General features: G+C 41.4%; 5 protein-coding genes and 1 non-coding gene across 13 annotated transcripts; 2 read left to right on the top strand and 4 right to left on the bottom strand.

Annotated features, from left to right (window-relative positions):
• The first annotated feature begins 73 nt into the window (after positions 1-73).
• On the top strand, positions 74-9,891 carry MCPH1 (Microcephalin). Of its 8 annotated transcripts, none has more exons than XM_089471467.1 (9): positions 74-285; positions 542-776; positions 836-1,057; positions 1,117-1,309; positions 6,097-6,222; positions 6,281-6,369; positions 6,494-7,964; positions 8,437-8,655; positions 8,715-9,891. In XM_089471467.1, the coding sequence occupies exons 2-9, from the start codon at positions 610-612 to the stop codon at positions 9,144-9,146; spliced, it is 2,919 nt and encodes a 972-aa protein (XP_089327593.1). In that variant the 5' UTR covers positions 74-285; positions 542-609; the 3' UTR covers positions 9,147-9,891. The 8 variants fall into 8 exon arrangements, with proteins under 8 accessions (XP_089327593.1, XP_089327592.1, XP_089327588.1 ...); XM_089471466.1 differs by having other exon boundaries at positions 74-310; positions 567-776; XM_089471462.1 differs by having other exon boundaries at positions 74-310.
• On the bottom strand, positions 3,206-5,582 carry Zip48C (Zinc/iron regulated transporter-related protein 48C). The gene has a single exon (XM_018010715.2). It carries the CDS (start codon positions 4,857-4,859, stop codon positions 3,825-3,827), a length of 1,035 nt encoding a protein of 344 aa, XP_017866204.1. The 5' UTR covers positions 4,860-5,582; the 3' UTR covers positions 3,206-3,824.
• eEF1alpha1 (eukaryotic translation elongation factor 1 alpha 1) lies at positions 9,489-13,297 on the bottom strand. Its single transcript, XM_018010711.2, has 2 exons — positions 13,137-13,297; positions 9,489-11,503 (listed from the first exon to the last, which is right to left on the bottom strand). The coding sequence occupies exon 2, from the start codon at positions 11,486-11,488 to the stop codon at positions 10,097-10,099; it is 1,392 nt and encodes a 463-aa protein (XP_017866200.1). The 5' UTR covers positions 11,489-11,503; positions 13,137-13,297; the 3' UTR covers positions 9,489-10,096.
• LOC149268374 (small nucleolar RNA snR61/Z1/Z11) lies at positions 11,987-12,063 on the bottom strand. Its single transcript, XR_016270707.1, has one exon. It is a non-coding gene; the product is annotated as a small nucleolar RNA snR61/Z1/Z11 (small nucleolar RNA).
• A 123-nt stretch (positions 13,298-13,420) lies between the features above and the next one.
• Positions 13,421-16,481, top strand: ERp60 (disulfide-isomerase A3). The gene is made up of 5 exons (XM_018010710.2): positions 13,421-13,703; positions 14,580-14,667; positions 14,735-15,087; positions 15,337-15,450; positions 15,510-16,481. Exons 1-5 carry the CDS (start codon positions 13,558-13,560, stop codon positions 16,273-16,275), a joined length of 1,467 nt encoding a protein of 488 aa, XP_017866199.1. The 5' UTR covers positions 13,421-13,557; the 3' UTR covers positions 16,276-16,481.
• On the bottom strand, positions 15,767-18,032 carry cuff (cutoff). The gene is made up of 4 exons (XM_018009059.2): positions 17,369-18,032; positions 17,165-17,303; positions 16,885-17,098; positions 15,767-16,811 (listed from the first exon to the last, which is right to left on the bottom strand). Exons 1-4 carry the CDS (start codon positions 17,916-17,918, stop codon positions 16,563-16,565), a joined length of 1,152 nt encoding a protein of 383 aa, XP_017864548.2. The 5' UTR covers positions 17,919-18,032; the 3' UTR covers positions 15,767-16,562.
• Between the last annotated feature and the right edge of the window lie 17 nt (positions 18,033-18,049).

Raw genomic sequence — 18,049 nt, 5'->3', positions numbered from 1 at the left:
AGCAACATTAACAGCTGCTAGTCTAACATTGCCATGTTAGTTGACATAATTAATCGATAGCTTGCAACTCGATAATAATTAAGCAGCCCTGCTTTTAACTCGACTGTCCGAAGCCAAGCGGCCGCGTAAATTTTGCAAAATTTAATAATTTTTAAACAAATAATTGAAAAGACAACTTTTACTGCTACTATTACGCAATAAGTTCATCGAAAAATATATGTGCGACGATTCGTATCAAGTACGGTGACACAAATGAAACAGAACGAGTTCCGTTGGCATTCAAAGGTAGTCCAGACAACAGAAACAACAGGTTAGCTTTGTAAATTAAATCATTTTAAGACACCAAAAATTTGTATTTAATTTGGCGAGCTCTAAATTTAAAGTATTGACGAAAATTAAAAACACGTTTTGGATCTTTATATTATGTGGAAAACTCGAATGATGGGTGAATGTGCGTAAATGCATAATATATATAATATAATGTAATAATTCTAAGCCCTACACGCAGTCAAAAATGTAAATTTAAATATTTGTAATACAGATCAAACTGTTACCGTCATCGACAGACCTTCAGCTACCTCAATTGCGACGACGCCAGCGATTGCCCACATGATTATGACGCCCAAGTCCAGGGCTGCAGGAGAAAATCCAGTTGCAAGTCCGAAATCAATGGAACCCGACCTAGCAACCAAACGGGATCCACATCTAAAGCAGCTACAACGTGATTTCAATAGTCCCAGCGCCGCCCTACGCATGCGCGCCATAAGTGCACTTAAGTAAGTTCTCACTCTTGCATATGTGTATATAATTAATTATTTATATCACTGGCTTATAGAAGTCCTACTAAAACCGCCTACAATAATTTCGATGTGCCACATGGTGAGATTAGCATTATAACTGCAGAGGAGCGTAATCCGCAGCCGCCGCCATCGCTCTCGGAGATATTGAAGGATGTCATTGTGTACGTTGAAGTGCGCACGGGCAATGATAATCGCTCCGAGGGCGTTAAGAATATCATTACAAAACTGGGCGCCCAGGCCAACGATCGTCTGTTGCGGTAAGCTTAACGTAACTTGAGATTTAATTAAAATATAATTCAAAAATTGCATTTAATAGCAATACCACCCACGTGGTCTTCAAGGATGGCCTCTTGTCCACCTATAAACGCGCACAGAGCTGGAATATACCAATTGTTTCCATATTATGGATCGAGGCCTGTAAAGTGCAGCGTCGTCTATGTGATCCCACGCAGTTTCCCATTAGCAATATACATATGTATGAATTCCCAGAGCTCTATGGCAAAGTGTCGGTGAGTACCTCAATCGTACCTAAATATAGTTATACAACACAAGAGTGAAACAAGATGTGACTTAAATCATTTTTTCCATAGATGAAGAAAATGAATTGAAATGAGATGATTCTGAATCCATTTTATGCTAATAGACAAGATGATTTTTCATATATTTTGAATTCTGAAAACTCAATGAAAATTTCAAAGTTTATGACAAATATCTCCTTAATTTCAAATTTGTAAAGTTTAATTAAAGCAGCAATTTTACATAAATAAAAGTCTATTATAATTTTATTTACAATTTTCCTACAATTGAGAAATGCTTTAATTAGAATGGTTTCAGAATCATCTTATGAAAGAGTTCAACTTTGTTAAATAGTGTTGTATAGCTAGTTATCGTATACTATAGAAATATCTCATTTATGTTATATCTATCTCGCACGTGGTCTTTAAGATGAGCTAACATTGTATTTATTTCTATTTCTGCATCTACATTGCATAATCCTAATTTAGTATATAATTATCTCTCTTGTTACATCCAGCACGTGTATGACGTTATATGTATTTGCAACTAAATAGCTTAATAGGAGCTGCTTAACTAGTTTCAATTTCTATTGCAAATTGATTTATTTGCATACTCATTAATCTCAAGCAGCAATCATTGCTATCCATTGGTCAGATATTGTAAATATTCCCGATCGCTTCGGAAGCCATCAACTTCAGTTCTTAATGGTCGTTATTTAATTGGTTTATTGGCCCCATAAAAATACTATAAAAATAAACAAATTGATTACTTGTTTAGGCTTTGCCTAAACATATTTACGATAAGGCCGACCGAATGGGGGTGTATATTATCACGTACAAGCCACGAAGACTCAGATAAGCAATTGATATGTCTAGTCTGATAATGCTCTAGTTTACTGGGATGGGTAAATTTTATTTATACATATATATATCTGATTCTGCTTTGTAAAATAAAAAAAAAGATATTAGAGTTGGCTTTGTTATATTATTTAAGCTTATAGTACTCGACTGACAGATACCCTGCATACAATGTGATAAACTACAAATTCCCTGAATTTAAATATTGATTGACGTAGCATGCTATTGATCATTATATAAAAAGTCTGTTTGGATTACTTCCCATATTTTTCTAGTTCCTGAAACTACAAATTATTGATTAGACTTTGCTAACACAGCTTAAAGAACTAGGCCGGAAAATATTCTGTATACAGCTTAGTAGGCATTTATTATTTTTGTTCAGATTCTTCTCCAATCATTCTTAGGAGTACATCTCGGATAATCAAAACTGCAAATCATATCCAATGGTAATCGACTAGAAAATTCCCTTGATATACTCTGGTACTATCATGTTTTCCTTACTAGTCAAACTTTTACATCAGCATACCCTATATACAAAAGCTTTTTACTGGGCAGCTCAAATCAAAACAAATTTAAACGTAATCTTGAACAACAGAAGCCACCGATTGTTTTAATGATTCATTTCAGAATGATTCAATTGATCGACTAAGAGCTACCCTCTAGCTTAGATTTTTCCTACAAACTTCTTTAAGCACTGCTGCAGCATACCCCTCCATTGCATTTTACTGAGTATAGCTAAAGATGGCAGCACAAAAACATAATAGAAACAAAATGTTGCTATTTGAGTGCCGTCTGCACTTTCGCTCGACAGATTCTTATCACAGACAACAAATGTCAGGCACTTAGCCTAGAGCTCTGGGTCTTGTACACTTTGGTGCTGTGTTTAGGTTATCTAATTCAATTTGCGTGTAACACGTAGTGTACAATATGTCTTATCAGAGGCCAGGAAGTTGGCAAGACAACAGAGAGAGAGAGAAGGAGAGAGAGCGAGCACGTTAGCCTGGTTCAAAACTAAAGAAAAACAAATGCAAATTTTCTTAATAAATTCTGTCTTGCACTGAACGTACAGACATTATGGTTTATTACTTAAATATTACGACAGTTCAGTAAAACGAAGATGAACAAAAAGACAGGGCACTTGACAACTTAAAACCTATTTCACATGCGCACGTCTGTTTACAGACAGATATTAAAAACAAAATTATAAATATGTATATAGTAGTTACTTTTTTTTTTTGCATTTACATAACAGGGCAAAAACAATGCAGCCAAGTTAAATATATAAAAAATACTTAGTTACGGTTGGGTTTTTTCTTTCTATCTTTCTTTCGTTCTGATTGCGTTGAACGCGCAGCAGGCAAAAACATTCTCTGAGATTTTTAAGAATATGTATATATATAAAAGTTACAGAGATATCTGCTAATATATATACTACATGTACATTACTATATGTCTTAAGGCCTGTTTCACTATTTACAATACAATAAAAAAAATGCGCTTTCGTTTAAGTACGATATTTAAAAGAAATTAACACTATGAATGATTTTTGTGAAGTCCTTTTCCTGGAATGCTTTCTATACATATATGCATACATACATATATATGATGCATTGGAACATGTGTCCTTGTTGTCGTTGTGGACATCGCTTTATCACGATAGCGCCACCTCCAAGCACATCATAATCAGGAATCCAGACACTGTGCCCCATGTCGCAATTGTGCCGTTGCCACTGGCATGCGCCTCCGGCAGAATATCATCGGCCACGATGTAGATCATGGCGCCAGCAGCAAATGACAAGGCATAGGGCAATATTAGGTTAGCGAAGGTGACAGCCACCGCTCCCAAGACTCCAAAGATGGGCTCCACCATGCCAGACAATTGACCATACCACAGGGCACGCATCACACTGAAGCCGGCGGCATGCAGAGGCAAGCTGACCGCCAATCCTTCGGGGAAATTCTGTATGCCAATGCCAATGGCTAGATTGCGAGCACTCTCGAATGTTGAGCTATTCGTAGTGCCCACGGCGCCGAAGCTCACGCCCACTGCGAGGCCTTCGGGTATGTTGTGCACGGTAATGGCCACCACAAGCAACATGATCCTTTTCCACTGTGACAACGCCTCTTGTGCCCGCTGCTGTTCCAGCGTCGCCTCCGCTGTGTATGTACATTGCTCCACCTCGCCAATGCTGCCGCCCTTCTTCCTTCTGCGCGACTCGCCGCTGTGCTGCACGCTCAGGCAGTCCGAGAAGCTGTCGAGACTCTTGGAGGCATGCCTATCCGTGGCTGAGCCATTCATTTTCATCTCATCGATGGCAATGTCTGCCTTATCCTTGCTGTTCTGCGTCATCTGAATCATCATGTTGGTGCTGTTCAAGCCCAGATATGACATCAGCTTGTCGCAGCCATACACAAAGATCGAGCCAAGCAGAAAGCCACCAGCCACGGGCATAAATGAGTAGGAGCCGTACAGATTCGAGGTCTCGGCCATTTCAATGGCTGGGTTGAGCAGTGACCAGAACGAGGCGGCAATCATGACGCCTGCCGCAAAGCCCAATGCCGCGTCTAGAGAACGTCGCTGATTGCCTCGCACAAAGATGACCAATGCTGCACCTGCTGCTGTCAGACCCCAGGTGAGCAAGGTACCCAGCAGGGCTTGCGTGACGGGTCCATAGCCAGGTATCATCTTTAAGTTTGATTCTGCCTTTATCTAGTGCCTGGCGCTGAATGGTGCTGAATGGCGCTGAATACTGATGATATATTAGATGCGGCCTTGGCACTGCTTGCAGCGTTCTTATTATTTATGTACTTGTAATCGTTATCGCACGGTCCTAGGTAAACCGCAGATACAAAACAAGTTTTCTTCTTGCTGATGCCTCTCTGTTGGTATTTTTTTTTTTTTTTTTTTTATTATTTTTCCGCGCAACAGCCCACACGAACAGAGGCGTTGCCACGTTCCTATTTGTTCTTTTTTCTCTTCCGCTCAGATTTTGTATTTTTTCTTTAAACAATTGTTATTTTTGTAGCGATTGACAATTGTGGCAAAACAAACAAAACGTAAAAACACAAAAATATGGTAAGAACTTATTGTTGGCTCTCTCACTCGCTTTCTCTCTCTCTCTCTCTTTTCTGCCGACGCCGCTTACAGCTGCCTGCTGAATGAATTTGATTTTAGTTGCAAATGGGGCAACACTTGTTGCTTATCTAGCGCGGATGCATGCGTTTAATTAAAATTGTGTCTGCTTTATAGAACGTGTGTTATCGCGTAATACTGCCAGTTTTATTTTTTAGCTAAAACATAGTTTTAGAACGTTCGTTCGTCTAGTTTGTTTTACTAGATGCGAGCGCGACCAACGCTGAGTGAGCCGCAGACTGAGGCTGTCGGCTGTGCTGTGGCAATTTTTATACAGCATGTGGGGGCTGGCGCTCTTGCTACGGCGCAGTCGCCGTGGGAGAGCAACCAGGGCTGCAAAGTCAACAACAGCCAGTGCGTACACACCTGTTTGTATTTAAAAATTCAAAAACACAAATTTAGCCGCATTTTAATAGAAAAAATGTTTATATTTATTATTTAAACAATACTTATTGGCAGTAATAAACAAATTATGTTACTTATATTTAATATATTCTTATGTAGAAATGTTAAAATCGCAGCAACATTAACAGTATCCAATTGAGAGGGAAAGAGTGAGAGAGATAAAAATTGCGCTAATATAAACAAAAGTTAGCAACGATTCAGTTATCACGTACATTATAAACAAATAAAACAGTAGGTTTTTAGCTAAAGAAAAGTGACAGTTGCGAAGTCAGCAGCAACAGCAGCAGTCTTATCCATGGCATCATTGGGGAAAACAAGTGCTTTATCATTTGTTGTCCAGCTAAATCTGGTCTTCTATCTAATATGATATTATTCTTTCTTATAGCGCGTACGTTGTATGCAACCAGACTCGGAGCTTAATAAGAGACGAAAGCGCCCTGGAACGCCCACTGGCAGTAAAGATGTAACACCAAAGTCGTCAGCAAGGTCCTTAACTGCAAGCACAGCGCAGGTTAGTTTTCCTCGATCTACTTCATAAATAAGTCATTTAATATATTTCTCTCTTCCAGACTAATATCACGCGATTCTTCAACACTCTCAGCAAAAACAAGGAGCAAGATGTGGGTGCAGAATCGCCAGCTACTAAGCTGCTCAATAGGTAATTATAATTATAATTATAATTATATATATCTATGATGATTGTTAATTCGTTTATCATAATATTATGACTGTGTAAACTTTAAACGTTTGTTATTTTTGTATTCACTTTGCAACATTCTCAGAATAAACAACGGCTGCTTCACGCCATTTAAGGTGCAGAACAAAGCAGACACGCCAGCTCCAAAGGACAAGGAGAATGAGGAGATTCCCAAACATGATGAGATTCATAAGGAAGCGACTTTCGTCCAAGAGCAGAGTGTGGGCAGGAATAGCAGGCGTAGCACCTCGGTGACTGTGGAGTCCACCCAAGACAAACCACGACCGCTGCGACAGCTTCGCCGGCGCAGTTTGGCTTATGTGTGCTCAGCACCTGAGATTGTAGCTGAAAAACCGTCAACAGGATCACGTCTGACACGACGACGCAGCCAATTGAACATAACAGAGAAAGCTAACACAGAGGAAAAGGAGTCAGAGACAGCAGCCGCAGCAGTGGCTCCACCAGTAATCGAGCCACGAATAACACGTCGTCGTAGCCTGCAGCTGTCAACAACTAAAACAGATTCACAAGAGGAAATTCTTAGTGTACGTCGCCGCAGTTTCTCCCAAAACGCTACTTTAGAGCCGAGCACGCCAAAACAGGTCAAGAAGCCGTCTCCATTTCAAGCCATAGCAGAGGAGCCTCAATGCCTGGACACGGCAATGTCCATTGTGGAGCCAACGCCACCGCCCAACAAAACAAACTATGTGCAAGAAACAATGGAAATAAGCTCATCCCACGCGCTTACAATTGGACGAGCTCGTGAACGTCGTACTTTATATACCGTAGAGCAAATGCAGATTAGCGATGTCAATAATGAAAACAGAAATCCGTATTTGGAAGATATATTTGTAAATTCGCCAATGAATGTAAACACGCAAACATCGCTGAACAGCTTCGACGGGCACACACCTGTGCCGGTGTTTAGCTCCACTCGTTTGCCAGGCAGCGAGAAGAGCTCAACCTCGAATCGTCGTCGCACGCTGTTCAATGTGGACATGGATCACATTAATGAGCGCATCAATTCAATTAATAGCAAATCGCAGCGACGATCGCTGGCACTGGCCAATCAAGCGGAGCTGGGAGAGAGCTGTGCACTTGCTACACCACCACCGCCACCAGCACCAGCACCACCACTGCAGGCAGTGGCCTTGAATACGCCGTCGACACCCAAGGATCAACAGTCCACAGAGCCCAAGATGCGTCGACTCTTTACGCCAAATGAATCAATTGTGTTAGCATCATCATCGTCTAGCACCAAATCTCGTCCGAGCAAGAATAGCAGCAGTGCCTCCACGCACACGGTGAAGAGACGACGCACCATGGGACCGCTGAAACCAACGGCAGCAGTTGGCCCCAATGTGCAAAAGAAATACGAAAAGCCGAAAAACGCTGGTACGAAGGATGTATTTGTGACGCCATTCGATTCAGATGCCACTAATGAGAGTGCATCCGAGTCGCATGGCGATTGTGTGACGTCTGGAGCAAAGCGTAAAATCATACATACGCTAGTGCACACGAACATGCACAAGGAGCAGGTGCAAATCATCCATAAGGTTGGTAGCACAACATCCTGGCCTTGACTTGAGAAACTCTACTCGCTTAGTTTATAGATCTAGCTATAGATTATAGATATAGATAGTTTTCTCTCTCTCTATATGTACCCTATGTATATGTATACTATGTGCAAAAGTTGTTCTATATTGTCTTAATTGATTCATTTGTATTTCTATAGTTATTGAGTTTCTCGAGTCTGATTTTTCAAGTGCAACGCCCGACTTATTTTTGTTCGTAATTATTATTGATAAAACATAGTTGAACTTGCGGTAGTCGTAAAGCATCAGCGCGTTTCACACAAATAAATTAAACATCAAAATATTTATACAAAACAAGAGTTGACTCCACTTTGTGCTCGATTAATGGCTTTAGTCATTAATTAACCAATATATTCATGCATCCATCCATTGATTCTATTGTACCCACTCACCCCCATCCCGGCATTCTCAATTGCTTGTCATGCCATCCCAGGCCATACGCAAGCTCCGTGGCATGCGTCTGGATCCCACAGTGACCAAGCGAACGACCCATTTGGTTAGTCTGGAGCCGAGGAGAACGTTGAATCTATTGCGTGGTTTGATGCGAGGCGTTTGGATTGTTAACTTCAAGTGGATAATCGATTCGGTTCATGCTGGCAAATGGCTAAAAGAAGAGAAATATGAACTGAGCTCATTCTCACGAGCCGTTGAGGTGAGCTATTGGCAAACTACTATTGAAAGTGTCATAATTTGTTACCCGATCCCCGCTAGATTTGCCGCGCAGAACGTCAAGCCTTTGGCTCATCCTATCGCTGTGAGCTGTTCCGTTTTATGGAGGTCTTCTACGTGTCCTCGCTGTGTCGACCCATCACATTCAACAATATCAAGGAGCTGCTGCTTTTGGGTGGTGCCAAGCTGACCGAGAATCGCTACAAGGCCAAATTTATTGTGGGTGACAAGAGACGCGCGGAGGATGATCGCATCTACCTGTCGCCACTGTGGGTGCTGGATAGCATATCGGCAATGCAGGTGCAAAGGTTTGGCAAGTATCTGATGAAAAGTGCCATTGTGACTCCGTTTGGCATACGCTACGAGGACCCGGTGCCGGACCCGGAGGACCAACTGCCGCAGTACCACCAATATCAATCGCGGCAACATGCTAAGCCCTGCTTCAAGGACCCAGCTCTGGTGCTCAGCAAATAGCATTACGTGTCCTGCTTTACCATATACATAATTGCACTGAAGGTTTTGACCCCAACCAGGTTTCCTCCTTTTAATCGTTTCATTCGTCAAGAATTGTATATATTTGAAATTATATATTTAACATACTCAAATTAAAGACAAGTTGTGTTCCAAGTTGCAAATATAACCTTCGCTTTATTCTGTTTAAATGAGGTAAAGTTCTGTTGTATAGTTAAGCAGTTCCTTGTACTTCATCTTGGGTTTTGTACTTTCATGTTTCACATTTGGCAGCGGATGAAGTGACAAAATGATAAAGGAATGGCTGAAAAGCAAAACGTAAAAATGTTTCATCGTGGGAAAAAATAAATACAAAACGTGCTTTTATTTGTTGTAAATAAGTTTATCTTTTCGCTTCTAGTATTGTTTCCTTGTTGCTTTTTATATAGTGTACAAAGTAGTGTGCAAAACAAAAATAAGGGATATAAAAAATCAAAATTTTAATTTTAACGAATACACGATATATAAATGCTATACGCCTGCGCTACTGCTGCTACACAAATTATATACGAACTATGAAAAAATATGATATCATTATAAAATCAATTTACTATAATATCATATATATATTTATGTGGTAGGTAAACTTAAGATTGAGGGTAAAAATTTAATTTTGTTTCTTCAAATCTGCAATTGGGTGTGTGTGCTCCATTTTCCCACTCAATCGTCTAGGCGGCGATGGCGTTTAACATTCGTATCCGACGAAATTCTTTACGATGGAAAAAATTAAATTTTTGCTTTTGCTGGAACATCATCTTATCATTCATCTTGCCCAGGACAGGTGTTTGTGTTCGACTACTGTTGTGCTTATCATTGTTGTTGTTGTTACTGCTGCTGTTGTTGCTATTGTTGTTGCTGCTGTTGAGTTCTGGCTGCTGCTTCATCATAATGTTGTTATTATTGATAGAAACCAGCTACTTCTTGCCCTTGGTGGCCTTCTCGGCGGCCTTGGTGACCTTGCCACCGGAAGCATCCTTGAAGTTGACAGCCTTGATGACACCGACAGCGACAGTCTGTCTCATGTCACGGACAGCGAAACGACCTAGAGGAGGGAACTCCTGGAAGGACTCAACGCACAGAGGCTTGGAGGGCACCAAGTTGACGATGGCAGCATCACCAGACTTGATGAACTTGGGGTTCTCCTCAGTGGTCTTGCCGGAACGACGGTCGACCTTCTCCTTGATCTCAGCGAACTTGCAAGCAATATGAGCGGTGTGGCAATCCAACACTGGAGTGTAGCCGTTGGCAATCTGGCCAGGGTGGTTCAACACGATGACCTGAGCGGTGAAATCGGCGGCACCCCTGGGAGGGCTGGCCTTGGAGTCACCGGCAACATAGCCACGACGCAGCTCCTTAACGGAGACGTTCTTAACGTTGAAACCAACGTTGTCACCGGGAACGGCCTCGGTGAGGGCTTCGTGGTGCATCTCCACGGACTTAACCTCAGTGGTGATGTTAGCTGGGGCGAACACAACAACGCAGCCGGGCTTCAAGACACCAGTCTCCACACGACCGACGGGTACTGTTCCGATACCGCCAATTTTGTAGACATCCTGCAGGGGCAGACGCAGGGGCTTCTCGGTTGGGCGGGAGGGGGGCAGGATAGCATCGAGGGCATCGATGAGGGTCTTGCCTTCAGCATTACCCTCCTTGCGCTCCACCTTCCATCCCTTGAACCAGGGCATGTTGGTCGATGGTTCCAACATGTTGTCGCCGTGCCATCCGGAGATGGGCACAAAGGCAACAGCCGCCGGGTTGTAGCCGATCTTCTTGATGTACGAAGACACTTCCTTCTTGATTTCCTCATAACGAGCCTCGCTGTATGGTGGCTCAGATGAATCCATCTTGTTGACACCAACAATCAGCTGCTTGACACCCAGGGTGAAAGCAAGCAGAGCGTGCTCGCGAGTCTGACCGTTCTTGGAAATACCGGCCTCGAACTCACCAGTACCAGCAGCAACAATCAAGACAGCACAATCGGCCTGGGAGGTACCAGTGATCATGTTCTTGATGAAATCTCTGTGGCCAGGAGCATCGATGATGGTCACGTAGTACTTGGCAGTCTCGAACTTCCACAGAGCGATATCAATGGTGATACCACGCTCACGCTCGGCCTTCAATTTATCCAAAACCCATGCGTACTTGAACGAGCCCTTGCCCATCTCCTGGGCTTCCTTCTCGAACTTCTCAATGGTACGCTTGTCGATACCACCGCACTTGTAGATCAAGTGACCGGTGGTGGTGGACTTGCCGGAGTCGACGTGTCCAATCACGACAATGTTGATGTGAATCTTTTCCTTGCCCATCTTGTTTTATACGAGCTAGTGGGTTGATTGAATAGTGGGTTCACAGCGTGCAGTAGGTTTATGTTTGGAAGTGTGTGTGTGTACGGGTCCACAGGTACAATCAGCAATCGGGGGAAGAAATGGAAGGGTAAATAAAATTTGTTAGTTAAAAACAATTAACATGGGTCGGTACGTATTAGTAAATCGAGTGTAGACAAATTCTAATCATTATCATATTTTGCCAACGCGTTCATAAAATTCAACTTTGGTTTCATATACCAGCGCAGTTCGACCTAACCTCAAAACGAAACGTGTTTGCGCTCGCATTTGCTATACACTGGCATCGGCGAGCACACATTGCTTTGAGGTTAGGTTTAGCCGCAGCCGCATGTCTCGGTGGTGGAAGTATATGTATGTATGTGTAACAAAGGCACAAAACGAAACTGGCAACAAAAGGGAACGTGCAAAGAAAAATTATCATTAACAAAAAAACTAATTCGCAACATTATAACTCGATTTTTGTCAGTGAATTTGGTATTTTTGCTATCCTCATTATTATTCAGTAGCAGAACTTAGGCAATTTCTCATCATATAAAAATCGAGATAATTAGAACTTAATCAAATGAAATTCAATATGTATGTTTGTACATACACATACAAGCATACAATTTGAATACATATGTGCACAGAAAATTCCAGCAAATCAAAATCTATCCATGTGGTTGTGTGTGAGTGCGTGACGCTGTTGCCGGCCGCTTCATCGGCACAAGAGAGCAAGTGAGAAAGTAAAATAAAATGGCGACCGAGCAATGATTCGGACAAAGTAGACGATCTGGCAGTGGTTGGCAAAGCAATTGGGAACGATCGAAAAATGCATGTACTGCATGCCGTCTCCGGCCATCTTGGACTAAAAGTTCATGTGAAGATAACAATTTTTTCAATGTGTTGAATTTTTGTCAATTCTACAATATAGAATATATTTAATTCGCATACAGAGGCTGTTCGCTTGTGATAGTATCGCTTGACTTTTGTATTTTATTGCAGCAAGCATTTTCTGATTAGTCAGTCACACCATCGGCTTATGAGCCGCCATCTTGAAATTCTATGCGTTCATACGTATAGAGAAAGGTGGAAAATTTTGCGCATGCAAAAAAGACACGCTTCGCACGCTGATTAAATTTTTAGCAACTTTTTTTTAGATTGCAAATAGTTGGAGATGCCGATTGGCAATTTTAGATGTTGCATTCATACAAGTTGTTTTATGATCGGATTTATGAATCAAACCATTCACATGTGCCACGCACATGTGGGCGTGGCATCACCGACACCAATTACACCATATTGCAGAAATACTAAGTGACTCATTTGAGCAAATAAATTTCATAAACAAATTTTAGTTATGGTGAAATTTCCATCGCTAGCTGCTTGCCACGTGTTTGCGCTTCAGTCATCGTCACCACCTTTCACTTTGATTCGGCTTAGAGGTTAACTGTCGAGTGCCCACACACGCATCCACATGTTATCAAATATACAGATTTGTTAAAGTCCAATTGCATATTTGTTTATAAATTGATTGTTAATGCACTCAGTTGGTTTATTGCACACATATATTTCCGATTTAAACAGGTATGCACTCAAATTTCTTTTTTCACTTGGCAACAGAACTTACTCTCGAACAAATTGAATGAGAAATCACAAAGTCTATGCTATTCCGGCGACAGACTTGAACAAAGTGAACGAGTGTTCGGCGTAACAGGAAACTTGTAGCCTCGTTTCTGCAAGCGTGGCGTTACAGAGTCGCACTGCCAGTATCGAATATTCATTGAATAAATTGCGCTGATATGCGCTGATCTGTTAGTTAACAGATACCCAGAATGTTAAATGTGGAGTAAAGTATGTTAGTCGGTCGGTCACTCCCCCAACAGTGTTATAAAATGTCAATGACGTGGCTTAGACCGTCAAAACGTATCCAATTCTCGTAAAGCATTTGACCGGTCTAGACGTAAATTATCGTAGCAGCCGGTTGACATACAGTATTTCTTGAAATATATATTTACAGATTTTTTTATTAATAAGTAACAAAGAACGAAATGTGGCGCTTATTAGCTGTTCTCGCATGCAGCTTTATTGCAATAGTTGCTGGTGCCGAGCAAGATGTGCTGGAACTTGGCGATGACAATTTCGCCTCCACTTTGAAGCAGCATGAGACCACATTGGTTATGTTCTACGCACCCTGGTAAGTTGGGGCGGTGGGTGTGGCAGCGTTCACAATTGCAACGTCAATTGTTAATATTAAGTGAATTGTGTGGCTATGATTAATCGAATTAAAAGTACACGTCAGCGGCTGCCGTGTAAAAGAAAGGGCACATACATATAGCCAGGAATTGACAAGTCAGCGTCGGCCATTTTAGCTTGTATACATATGTACATACATGCATATGTATGCGCGAATAGATGTTCTTCATGCATATGTGTGCGTGTATGCGGGCTGATAAAGTAAGCTGTAAACTTGTCTAAGCTAATGCATGAACAAATAGCTTTCTGTGCATGTGTATCTGTGTTTTTGTTTGTTTGTGTAGACAAAGAAGAAATTAAGTTGCGCAGCTTGAAACGCCGGCCGGTTCGCTGTGCTTGATTTCAAATGCCACATCTTGAACAAAATTGACTTATCAGCTCCAGCATACGCAGAGAACAAGCTATTTAATTGAGTCTTGCTTGTATGATAAGAGAGCGCGCACATGAACTACGCTCAGATAAGCTCTGAAATGAATTTTATATTATACCCTGTTGGTAATGGGCTTCATTGGGTATACACTGCTAAATACTAAGTACGTGTTAACTAGATCAATAAATTCTATTTCTGCAATCAAGGGCAATTCAGAAAAGATGGATAGTTCCTAATGTTTCTCTTAATTGTTCTTATTGATAAGTACAAGCCAAATACAGTCTGATAAACATATAATGAATGGGTTTGCTAGTATAGTTCAATTTCGGTACAAAGAAGATAGCATCTCCTATTTCCTTGTACTCAACTTGTTTTTTGATAACCGAAACTACGATATGTTTTCTGAATAACTGACGTGTCTTTAATAACGTTTTCTTCTGATTTTAGGTGCGGCCACTGCAAGCGCTTGAAGCCTGAATATGCCAAAGCAGCTGAGATTATTAAAGATGACGATCCACCAATCAAATTGGCCAAGGTAAACCTAATGCTTACCAAAAGCAACCAATATCCATTTCAACTTTATTGTCTTTTTTATCTTAAAGGTCGACTGCACAGAAGCCGGCAAGGAGACGTGCAGCAAGTACTCAGTGAGTGGTTATCCAACGCTGAAGATCTTCCGCCAGGACGAGGTGTCGCAGGACTACAATGGACCACGCGAGGCTAATGGCATTGCCAAGTATATGCGTGCTCAGGTGGGACCTGCATCTAAGCAGGTGCGCAGCATCGAGGAGCTAGCTAAATTCCTGGACACCAAGGATACAACTATCTTTGGCTATTTCAAAGACATTGACTCCAAATTGGCAAAGACTTTCCTGAAGTTTGCTGACAAGAATCGTGAGAAATACCGTTTTGGACACAGCGAAGACGAGGAAGTGCTTAAGCAGCAAGGCGAAACGTAAGTGAGGCAGGACTGAAACTAATCAAGACTCAAGATCCGTTAGATCAATAACTCATATACATATATTTTTTAACTTTAATAAATAGTTTGTAATTTTTTTGTATAATGCAATTCATGTCCGATTGCAAATCGCCAACTAGTTTATAACTCTGTAAATAGCTTATAATCTTTGTTAAGGTAGTTAATGTCAGTTAATTGGAATTATTAATGCTTTACAATTTGTTTTATCTTTCATATTTTTCATAGAGATAAGATTGTGCTGATACGCGCACCACACTTGGCCAACAAATTTGAGTCGTCCACAATTAAGTTTGAGGGTAGCTCCGAGTCTGATTTGATCACTTTCGTCAAGGAGAACTAGTAAGTTAAACTTTGCTAATTTCACATGATTTTCAGCAGCTAACGATTCCCTTTTGCAGTCATGGTTTGGTGGGCCACCGCACACAGGACACTGCTCGCGACTTCCAGAATCCTTTGATCACTGCTTATTATGCCGTTGATTACCAGAAGAACCCCAAGGGCACGAACTACTGGCGAAACCGTGTTTTGAAGGTGGCCAAGGAGTTTGTTGGCCAGATTAACTTTGCCATCAGCTCGAAGGATGATTTCCAGCACGAGTTGAATGAATATGGCTACGATTTCGTTGGTGACAAGCCCGTCATTTTGGCACGCGATGCCAAGAATCTCAAATATGCCCTGAAGGAGGAATTCTCCGTGGAAAATCTGCAAGACTTTGTGGAAAAGTTGCTGGCCAACGAACTGGAACCCTACATCAAGAGCGAGCCAGTGCCCGAGTCGAATGATGCACCTGTTAAGGTGGCCGTCGCCAAGAACTTCGATGAAGTAGTCATCAACAATGGCAAGGATACGCTGGTCGAGTTCTATGCCCCCTGGTGCGGACACTGCAAGAAACTGACTCCCATCTACGAGGAGCTGGCCGAGAAACTGCAAAATGAAGACGTAGCCATTGTCAAAATGGATGCCACGGCCAACGATGTGCCTCCAGAGTTCAATGTGCGCGGCTTCCCCACACTCTTCTGGCTGCCCAAGGACTCGAAGAACAAGCCCGTCAGCTACAATGGAGGTCGCGAACTGGACGACTTCATCAAATACATTGCCAAGGAGGCCACCACAGAACTGAAGAGCTTCGATCGCAGTGGCAAGCCCAAGAAGACTGAGCTGTAGAGGCCCCTCTGTCTCTTGCTCTCTTCTTCTAAATTAGCTGTAACTAATTAGCATTTCCATATTTTTGTAAAATCGAATGCATTCTCAGCCAACCGCCAATCGCAAAAGCAGCAAAACAAATAACGTGTATTAAATTATTTAATAGTGTGATTCTTGAAATTCAATTAATGCTGTCAATAAACGTAAAATCTACTTTCATCTTATAATTAATATATTATACACATTTCCATATATGTATATGTACTTAAGCTTAAAATCGATTGTCAGCCATATATAGTAGAGACGATTTATACTGAAAATTGAGTCGCTGCATTTAGATGCTCCAAACTCTCCTCCATCATCAAGCGGAACCAATCGGGTATAAACGTATGTTCGCTTCGTTCCTCCGCATATTTATATTTAATATTTCCATTCTCAGCATCGTATTCTAAGAGATAAACTGTGCTGGCGTTATCCACATCAGCCAAAATCGTTTTAATGTTGTCCAAGCAACGCCGTAGAAAATGTCCACATATATTGGGCGACCAGTCGTGCTCCTGTTAAAATTAAGATTTATATTAATTTATGCATAATGCTGTTAGTCTTAAGAGGCTTCGGTCTTCTACTCACACACTCCCGCCAAAGCTCACGCAGCTTCCTGTGTATAATCTTGTGTACGTTTCCCTGTTTATCATGATAAGCTATATAAATCTTTTCAATGCCAGCTAGAAAAGATTCGGCCCACCATTTGAGCACCTCATTGCGATTATGATCAGACCATTCCCAGGGTTTCATTTTATCCAAACGCAATTTCAGATCCACAAAGGTTTTGGGCAAACCGCAGCTGAATATTTAACAGTTAAAAAGTTAATTACTATACCAATGGGTCGAATATGTAATTTATAGTTACATTGTATTGATCGAGTGCTCTGCTATAATGGGCGCATCGAAGAGCACATGTATGCCACAAATGTCTGTGCTGAAGATACAATAATATTGGCCTTTTAATTTTATTTCTCGAGGTCTATCCGAACTTCCAATGGGGCCAACTAAAGTAAGATATGTGAATAGTTATGTATATGTGTATAGTTATAATTAATATCTTGGTAGTTACCTCCGGCGGTCAGACAACGTTTTTTCAATGCTCTCATCCATTTTGTCATTAATAAATCTTTTTGCTGTGCAACATCTACCGATAAAGGTTGTTCAGTATTTTGCACCGGACACATGTATATCGTATTGCGATATTTGCTTACGGCTAGAGTCCAGTTATTTTTGTACTCATACGGTGCGCACATGATTAACTGTAAAGTCTCACGGCTGCAAACAATATCCGCATCTATGTGCAAAAGTCCCTCATCGTTGCGTTTCGCAAAGTTTTCGAACGAGCTTCGCAAAAAGTAGAATAAATTATCCAAATACCGGGGCTTGGGTATGGAAAGTTCTTCCCTGTCTTCGTTACAACGGGCTAGTGAAAATGGAAGTTGGTTGAGCGCTGGTTGACTTAAAAAACAAATTCGCGCAGAAGTATTCTCAAAATGTCCCTCTTGTGACAAACTGTATTCGCCCACATGCGATGGAACTTTAACAGTGGGAAACGATCCTTTATCCTGTGGCGGAGTCGCCCGCGCATTGATCTGTAACACTTTATAATTTGAAAACATTTCAAAACCGACCGTGAAATTTATAAATTAAATCAAATTTCGCCCAAGCTTTTTTGAACGATGCGCTAAAACAGTTACTTTCAGCGTTCTGCTTCTATGCTGTCCATTCACCACGAAAATGTAAACAAACC

This window comes from Drosophila arizonae, chromosome 5 (genome assembly GCF_054131065.1).
Source record: "Drosophila arizonae isolate 15081-1271.41 chromosome 5, UAZ_ARI_1.0, whole genome shotgun sequence".
In the NCBI taxonomy this organism is placed as follows: domain Eukaryota; kingdom Metazoa; phylum Arthropoda; class Insecta; order Diptera; family Drosophilidae; genus Drosophila; species Drosophila arizonae.
The sequence above is the reverse complement of the archived record's forward strand: the minus strand, read 5'-3'. Positions and strand labels throughout refer to the sequence as shown.

Bases quoted from the DNA above. Each gene is read 5' to 3' on its own strand.
- MCPH1 (XM_018010716.2), top strand. From the start codon at position 424: ATGTGGAAAACTCGAATGATGGGTGAAT. The intron at 452-508 runs GTGCGTAAATGC...CCCTACACGCAG, and splicing joins AACTCGAATGATGGGTGAAT to TCAAAAATGTAAATTTAAAT. The intron at 6,223-6,280 runs GTTAGTTTTCCT...TCTCTCTTCCAG, and splicing joins TAACTGCAAGCACAGCGCAG to ACTAATATCACGCGATTCTT.
- Zip48C (XM_018010715.2), bottom strand. From the start codon at position 4,859: ATGATACCTGGCTATGGACCCGTCACGCAAGCCCTGCTGGGTACCTTG.
- eEF1alpha1 (XM_018010711.2), bottom strand. From the start codon at position 11,488: ATGGGCAAGGAAAAGATTCACATCAACATTGTCGTGATTGGACACGTC.
- ERp60 (XM_018010710.2), top strand. From the start codon at position 13,558: ATGTGGCGCTTATTAGCTGTTCTCGCATGCAGCTTTATTGCAATAGTT. The intron at 14,668-14,734 runs GTAAACCTAATG...TTTATCTTAAAG, and splicing joins CACCAATCAAATTGGCCAAG to GTCGACTGCACAGAAGCCGG. The intron at 15,088-15,336 runs GTAAGTGAGGCA...TATTTTTCATAG, and splicing joins CTTAAGCAGCAAGGCGAAAC to AGATAAGATTGTGCTGATAC.
- cuff (XM_018009059.2), bottom strand. From the start codon at position 17,918: ATGTTTTCAAATTATAAAGTGTTACAGATCAATGCGCGGGCGACTCCG. The intron at 17,099-17,164 runs GTAACTATAAAT...TTAAATATTCAG, and splicing joins GAGCACTCGATCAATACAAT to CTGCGGTTTGCCCAAAACCT. The intron at 16,812-16,884 runs GTGAGTAGAAGA...TAATTTTAACAG, and splicing joins GTGAGCTTTGGCGGGAGTGT to GAGCACGACTGGTCGCCCAA.